We start from the raw sequence: 8,177 nt of genomic DNA on the forward strand, positions 1-8,177 counted from the left end.
TAAAGCTTGATAGTCTCTGTGATCCTGTTGGCATCCGATTTGGATTCTGGAGCCCACAGGCTCTGAGGCACCCATACCCCAGTGATCTCCCTCCCCCCGCCCCTTGTTCTATTCAGAGTACTGAAGCCCTTTAAAAAAAAACACACACTACATTTTCCAATGTCAGCTACTTCCTGCTCTCATTAACTCCATCCTCAGTGACTTAGCCAGACTCTGCTCCTGGCCTGAAGCAGAGAGCAGACTGTCCAAATCAAAGGTCCCTCAGGCCCGTGACCAGGTCAGCATCAAGGTCTCTCCCAAGGACGCTGAGATGAAAACAGCAGAAGAGCCAACCTCAAGTCTTGGGCAGACCCTGGAGTGGCTGAGAAAGGAGCTGGTAAGTCTTTACATTTCTTTTTACCTGGTGCTTTCACACCATATATTCCAAGGCTCCCTGGTTCCCCACTCCCAGGTGCCCCCTAGGCTGGGGCAGAGCTTCAGGCTGGGGTATAGGCCCTGCAGGCACCCCTCTGGGACCAGCCACACAGTGCACAATCACCACCTCAGGTGCTGGGATAAGTAGGTCGTGGCCTACATAGGAGGCTCTGGGTACGGTACTTGCCTGACTGGTTTTAGAATAACACTGAGTCCTGGTATGTGCCCAGCTCTGCAGCTGTGTGACCTCTAGCAAGTGGCTTTACCTCTTTGAACTTCAGTCTCCTTATTGTAAAATGCGGATAACCATAGTACCAGCACCACAAGGGTTATGGTAAGAATTTGGTGAGGAGATGGTGTAATTCGCTTAGTGCCTGCGTTGGCTGTTACAATCCTGACCCAGCTGGATATGGAGTACATCAGCTGTCTTAGCCTGGGTCTTCTAGAAAGCAGAGGCTTGCAAGGATTGGGGTATTAACCGTTTATTTGGAGGTACAAGCCCAGAGTGGTGAGAGTGAGGGAAATAGGGAGTGGAGGCAAAGGCCAATGCTATTTGAGGAGATGCCTTGCGTTACCAAGCTGGCTGCCACTTAGAAAGGAGCCCTAAGGAGGCCCAGAGGCCCTCTCAGCAGCCGGTTTACCTGGCTGCGGGATTCTCTGCAGGGGTTGAAGGAGGAGCTGCACCCTGGGGGAGAGAAGAAGAGGAAGTTTATCTGCCCAGCTCACTCCTGTCTCCCATTTCCTGTCTGTAAGGCTCCACCCCATGGGGCACTAACTCACCTGAACTTGTGAGCTGTGTCACTTGGCCCCTCAGTGGCCGCTCAGGAAGCCAGGCCTTATGTCTCTCCTTGTGATGTTTTCTCCAAGTCCAAAAACAGAAGGGAGCCCCAAAGTATGTGGGGACACCAGCCCAGAGAGAGAAGGAGGTGGTCTGGGGAACCACAGAAGGCACCCAAAGTTTGTATTCCAATAACGCCAGCTTCTTCTTCTGGGGAGGGACAGAGAGGATTGTCCAAAAATGACCTGTCTGGGTTGCCAGGCAACGGACTAGCTGGGAACCAACCCTGTCCTCACCTCGGTGGGAGGGGCTGACCCAGTAGGGCTTCTCATGGGCCCAGGGGACTCCAGCAGCAGGAACTGCAGCCACCTACAGTCCTCAGGGATCTAGAGGCTGGGTGGCAATCCCACCCCATGCTCCCCCTAAACACTAGGCATACGCTGAGACTGCTTAGTACCTGAACCCAAAGTACCAGCTTCCACTTGATAAATTACCTCTCTTCTCTCCTACCCATGAGGAGGGAGAACAGGTAGGGGTGGGGGGAAGCCTACCCAGGGCACAGCCTCCTGGGGCCAAATGGCCTCTGCCTCCACATATGACAAGAGATGCGCCTTGAGTCTCCACTTGCTGGTCCCTGACTTGCAAATTTCTCAGTCAAGTGTGTTTTTAACCTCCATCACAGGGAATTTACATGACATCACAAGGGCTCCCCTGTGCAGCCCAGCCAAGAAGCCCCGCTTGACCATCAGTGAAGTATGTCAGTCACTTTATGCAGCAGAAGGAACAAGTCAGTAACACCAGCAGCTACCACTGATGAGCACTGATGAAAGTCTGGTGCTCTCCCTCCTTTCCTGGGATTATATAAGCCCCCAAAGTCCTGGTGGGATCTAAAACAGGGAGAGAGCCTTGAAAGGCAAGTAATTTGCTTTCTAGTTTGCAAATGAAGAAACTGAGGCTTCGGTGGACATGGCTTCTATGAGGCTGTGGGCTTGTCTCCAATGAGACAATGATAGGAGCAGGCTTTCTGGGGGAACATCCAGCACTCTGGCCGCCCCCTCACAGACTCCTTCTTTCTCCTAGGCTGAGATGCAGGTCCAAGACCAGAGACTTCTGCTCACGCTGAAGCATCTTCACAGTGTCCTGCAGGAGCTGCGTGCGGAGAGTGCCCACTGGGAGGATGCCAGATCCAGTGGCGGAGCCTCCCCCATCAGACCTCGGGCGGGCTCTGAAGGCAGGGGCCACCAGCCCTTTTCCTCCAGGGGCCTGGCCCAGCTCCTCCAAGGGGCAGACAGCAGACGAAGCTCCCTCCCTTAACAGGCCAGAGATGACCCTGACTTTAAACCCTCCCCCCACTAGTCTAAACGTTGATTGTGATGAGAGAGAGCACTGGAATGGGAGTCAGGAAGGCTGGTCTCTGGGTTCACCCCTGCCCTCATTCACTGTGTGTCCCTGGACCTGTCACTCAGCTTCTCTGTGTCACTCTTTCCTCTCCTGTCACTTCTCAGGGTTTTTGCACAAATGAAGTATCAGATGTGAACACATTTGGAAAACGCAAACATGTTACATGGCTTCTGGCAAGCACCACGGTGGTAATCCTATTCTTAGGAATTTCCCACAAGGTGATTGTTAAAACAAAGAAAGAGCTCAATATGCCCGGATGTTTATCTAGTGTTGCCATGGCAAAAATACAGAACCCCGTGCAGTGACTTGATGGTTGTTTTCTGTCTTCCCGGCAGGCCTTCTTATTCCCCTTTATCTGAAAGAAACAGGCCCTACAACCAGCCTGTCCATAAGGATGGGCATGTAACCAGGCCTGGCCAATTACAATTCATGGTCATCCTAACAACATGATTGGCCCAATGAGTGGGCATGTGGCTCAACAGAGCCAATCACAGCCCTTCTCTGGGATTGCCCTCTTGATTCTTGTTCTACTGCGGTTGCAAACCTGGGGCTGCCAGTGGCCATGACTCCTGTCAGGTGAGGGAGACCTGCTGGCAGTAGGAAAGAAAGAGGCTAATCTTCAAAGAGAAGCAGAGAGAGGACCACACAAGAGATGGGCAGAGAGGAAGGGTGCTGGCTCTTTTAGTCCCTGGTTTCAGACCCTAATTCTGTGAGTTACTCCTGCTGTCTTTCCAGAGCAGAAGCCAGTAGATTCTACCACCACCACCCACAAAGGCACACACCAGTTTGTTTTTGCTTAAGCTGATTTGAATAAGGTTTCCCTTATTTGCAACCAAAATAGTCCGGATGGTCAAAGAAGCAAAGAAGAGAAATCATGAAAAAAAATGGCATTTCTGACAACCGAGTTTGGCAGGCAGGCAACAAGGTGTATGTTGTGGCAGAACCCTCAATTCTTTGGGGTGCAGGAGTCATAACTTTGAAAAATTATATCTGCCTATAAGAAAGATATAAATGGAACAGGTAAAAATAAAGTCCTGGTGTTAACATGGTCCGATTATCGTCAGGCCTTTTTATTTTTGAAAATCTTCTTGCATGTTGCTAGGATATTGCTTTTAATGGCCTTGAAAAAGTAAATCCATTGCATACAGAGGCAAAGGGTGGGAGGGCTGCATTATATGTACTATGGTTATGGTCAGACTAATCTGGGGTTTCTATATAATATTTGATAATACAAAAAAATAGTTCTCCATCAATGGCTGAATGGATAAACAAAATGTGATATATACATGAAATGGAATATCATTCAGCCTTGAAAAGGAAGTTAATCCCGGCACATGCCACAAGATGGGTGGACTTTGAACACATTGTGCTAAGTGGAGTAAGCCAGTCACAAAAGGACAAATATGATTCCACTCATACGAGATACTTAGAGGAGTCAAATTCATGGAGACAGAAAGTAGTTCTGGTTGTCAGGAGTTTGGGGGCAGGGGGTTGGGGGGTCATTTAAGGGGTGCAGAGTTTCAGTGTTGCAAGATGGCAAAAGTTCTGTGGATGGATGGTGGTGATGGTAGTATAGTAACGTGAATGTACTTGATGCACTATATACTTTAAAATGGTTAAAATGGTAATATTTATCATATGTTATATTTTACCACAATTAAAAATAAATACTTTAAAATTTTAAATTACCTGCTCTGTGATGCTAGGGCTGGAGTCCCACAAACCCTATTTCTGCATTACTAGCTGCTCCAGGTTAGACTTTGCCAATAAGCAGGGTGGGGCTAGAGGGACACCACAGGGCTGGAGGAGCAAGAAAAGACTTGCTTCTTCATCTTTGTTCTTTGTAGCTTCCTGTGGCCTTCCTACTCTCATGAACATCACCCAGCAATGCTCCTTCACCTCAAAGCAGCAATTCCTCCCTGTGGCACCAGCAAGAACCCCCTTCTCAAGGCTGTAGGCGCCAGCCCTGGGGGGCCCTTCCCGCAACCTCAGAGACACCAGCTCCAGATGGCCAGCATCCCCTCCCCTGAAGTCTCAGTTCCTGTCCTCCCTGGCTCCTCTCTGCTCTCTGAGACTTGAGCCCAGCTGAGCAGAGCTCCCTTCTCAGATGCCTGAAGTGGAGCTCTGCAAGGCTGAAAGCTTTAATAATTTCAGTCTCCTCTCTTTGCTCCCTCAGCCCTGGGAGTGGTAGATGCTTCCTGCAAGTGCTACCTTCATTCTAAGAGTTCTTTTTATAACCTTTCGGTCATCCAGTTAACAACTTTATACCTAGTTAGCAATTCTTTATATTAAATTCTCTCTGTTAAAATAATCAGTTTTTGGCTATAATTACCAATGCTGCTGTGATCACTTTTGTTCATGTGCCCCGGTACACAAGCCCAGTGCCCCTAGGATATACAGGTTTTCTCCCACTAACTGAAAGTAAAGCATTCCTATGGAACCTTTCACAAGCCAAAATTGGGTATAGTGAAGAAGCAATTACCTTAGGACACAGCTTGCTAAAAGACGCCCAAAATAAATTGAGATAAAGTACAGATGCTCATAGACACAGGTCAAAGCCAGGTCAAAGCTATGGTGGCTTCGTGCAGAAATGCTGAGTGCCGTTCCTGGGGAAGTAGCTTGGCGGTGCCACTCCCCCCCAGGGTGTTTGCTGCCTCTGTAACGGCTCACCCCAGATCAAACGCTGAACACCATTTTCACTTTTCACCTGTTTTTGTAAAAGTGAAAATCATCTTTGGCTTTCTTTCAGTTCATGAAAACAGGTACTAATGTAGCTCTTTCATGAAAGCAAAGTGGCATAAAGTGAGCTTTCGAAAAACAACGGATACCTGTAGAGCAAAGAGTTGAACTGGAAGTATGTGTGTGAATACTCAAGTTTACAAGAAGCGTGTTTTCCAAAGTGGGGTATTCACTTAAACTCCCACAAGCCGTGTCCAAGAGTTCCTGTTGCTCAACATTCTCGCCAACACTTGGTATTATCAGTCTTCTTAATTTTTGCCAATATAATGAGTGCAAAATGGTATTACACTGTGATCTTAACTTGCATATTCCTACAAATGTGGTGGTTAGCCTGAGTTTTAATTCCACCTCCACCATTTACTTACTTTTTGATCTTAGATGAATTACTCAACCTCTCTGAGCCTCGTCTGTAAAAGAAGGGATAATAATATCTACCTCATAGGATTATTATTTATATTGTATAGGAGAATGCATATAACTCACTTTACACAGCACTGAGCATTGTAAAGGCTAATAAATGACAGCTTGTTATTATTGCTGTGTAATCACAAATATAATGATTTCTGAAACTATGACTATTACAAGTAGACAAGCTTGCTAGCAACCATCATTAGGAGAGATATCTGCCTGGCCATGCAAAGTAACAATGACATTGGTTTTCCATGCCCAATGCCAACAACCTGCACCCTCTGCCTCTCCCAGCTTCCCACAGCTGGGCCCCCAGACCAAAAACATCTGCCAGTCCCCCCTCTACCAATCTGCAAAGATAAACCTGACCCTCTGCTTGGGTATGTGTTGTTCCCCAGACCCCACCTCTGGAACCAATGTTCAGTTCCTGATCCCAGGTCAGAACAAGCTCAGTCTGAGCCCAGATGCTGGGGGACAAGGGGGTTGGAGTGGCAATGACATCCTCAGTGTCGGTTCCTCGAGGGCTGGGTTATAGATCATGTTCATCCACGAGAGCAAGTGAGCACTAGAGGGAGCCTGTGGATCATGGTCACAAAGGAAAATCTGGGGTTTTCTCTGCTGAGGCAGCAAAAACAGGACTGTACACCCAAGCCTCCCATCCAAGGGTGAGGAGAGAAGGGGACACAGGTGGGGAAAGGACGGATGGGGGTCAGAAGCTAAAAAATTAGGAGCAGAAGAAGAACAGTTCAAGATGTGATACCTATTGTCAGGGCCGGCAGTTCAGGACTCACCCTGTGACTAACCAGAAAGGATCAGAGGCTCACTTTTACCTGGGGCCAGCGTCCAGCCCTGGGCCAGGCTTGATGCCTTACAGTGAGTGCCCAAGTGTTCTGGCAGGTGTGTAACAAAATGCTCCCAAACTTAAAACAAAAACAGTCACTTCATTATTGCAACAACCATTCATCATTGCAGTAAAATCACACTTCCCACAGTTCTGGGGATTGACTGGGTTCAGCTGGGTGGTTCTTGCTTTTGGTCTCTCAAGTGGCTGCAGTCAGATGGTGTCCAGCTTGATTCATCTCAAAGGCTTATTCACATGTCTGGCAGTGGACGCGGGCTGTTACCTGGGACCTTAGCTGATGATGTCACCTGAAACACCTACCCATGACTCCTCCCTGTGACCTAGGCTACCTCATAGCATAGTGGCTGGTGCCAAGAACAAGCATCTGAAGAGAGCCAAGAGGAAGCTGTATAGCCTTTATGACTCAGTCTTGGAGGTCACACAGTGTCACATCCATTGCATCTTATGCAGCAGAAGCCAGGCACCAAGGCCAGCTCACATTCAAGGGGAAGAGAATTAGACCACCTCTTGATGGGAGGAGCATCAAAGAACTTGTAGACATGTTTTAAAGCCACCACACCATGTAAGACTGGATGGGTTTCCAGTGTGGCACATCAGCTGCAAGGAATAGGCATCGACACTTTGTAACCTCAGGCAGAGTGATAAGACAGAATCTCATCAAAATCCACGGGCAGGAACTCCAGGAGGTGAAGGGTAGGTCTAGATCTACAAGAGTTCACTCCATCACTCCAGCATCACTGTGTTTCAGTGTGCTACTGAGAGGTGGGCTCAGCTCTGCTGCTGTGACAAACGAACTCAAGGCCTCAACACGACCAAGGTCCATTCCTGGCTCACACTACATGTCCTATGGCTCTATTATGGGGGGGGGGGGGCTCCTGCTCAGGGACCCAGCCACGATCTGTGCTGTCACCAGATGCTACAGCAGGGAAGATACATAAGGAGAGTCACACACTGTCTCTTCCACACTTTAGCCAGGCAGTGAAATGTGTCCCTTCTGCCCACAGCCCATTGGCTAGAGTTAGTCACGTGGTCTGTCCCAGCGTGGGGGCTGGGAAATGTGAGGAGTGGATGGAGAGTCTGGTGAACACCCCCATGTCAGACACATCCTCCATTCTCTCTCAACAGACCAGCTTCCTCAGCGTGTCAGAGTGGGTCCTCATCAGTCTCCACCACTGTGCACACTAAGAGTGCGGACCCCCAGGCCCACCCATGCCTGCTGAACCAGAGCCTCTGAATTGGGGTCGGGAGATTGAGTTTCCACAGCCCCCACTCCCCCAAGGGAAGTCTGAGAACCGGGGCTGGGGGCTGTTCTGCCATCTGTCCTAGCTCCTAGCTTCAGTTTCCTTTAACTATGTCTGGGCTTTACTTTGTCTTCTTTCTGCATATTTTCATTGTCCACTCCCACTGCTAAAGATAGCACTCTCCTGTAATTTCTCTCTGTCAAAGTCTAGAGAGAGGTCTAAAAACAACAAATGCTGGAGAGGGTGTGGAGGAAAGGGAACCCTCTTGCACTGTTGGTGGGAATGTAAATTGATACAGCCACTATGGAGAACAGTATGGAGGTTCCTTACAAAA

At 48.7% G+C, this 8,177-nt stretch overlaps 1 protein-coding gene across 1 annotated transcript; it reads left to right on the forward strand.

Annotated features, from left to right (window-relative positions):
- Positions 1-254: 254 nt before the first annotated feature.
- C15H20orf202 (chromosome 15 C20orf202 homolog) lies at positions 255-2,506 on the forward strand. Its single transcript, XM_060125176.1, has 2 exons — positions 255-376; positions 2,273-2,506. Exons 1-2 carry the CDS (start codon positions 311-313, stop codon positions 2,504-2,506), a joined length of 300 nt encoding a protein of 99 aa, XP_059981159.1. The 5' UTR covers positions 255-310.
- Positions 2,507-8,177: the final 5,671 nt, after the last annotated feature.

The sequence above is a fragment of the Lagenorhynchus albirostris genome, chromosome 15 (genome assembly GCF_949774975.1).
Source record: "Lagenorhynchus albirostris chromosome 15, mLagAlb1.1, whole genome shotgun sequence".
Lineage (NCBI taxonomy): Eukaryota > Metazoa > Chordata > Mammalia > Artiodactyla > Delphinidae > Lagenorhynchus > Lagenorhynchus albirostris.

Coding starts and splice junctions, on each gene's coding strand:
- C15H20orf202 (XM_060125176.1), top strand. CDS start 311: ATGAAAACAGCAGAAGAGCCAACCTCAAGTCTTGGGCAGACCCTGGAG. Junction 377..2,272: donor AGTGGCTGAGAAAGGAGCTG/GTAAGTCTTTAC, acceptor TCTTTCTCCTAG/GCTGAGATGCAGGTCCAAGA.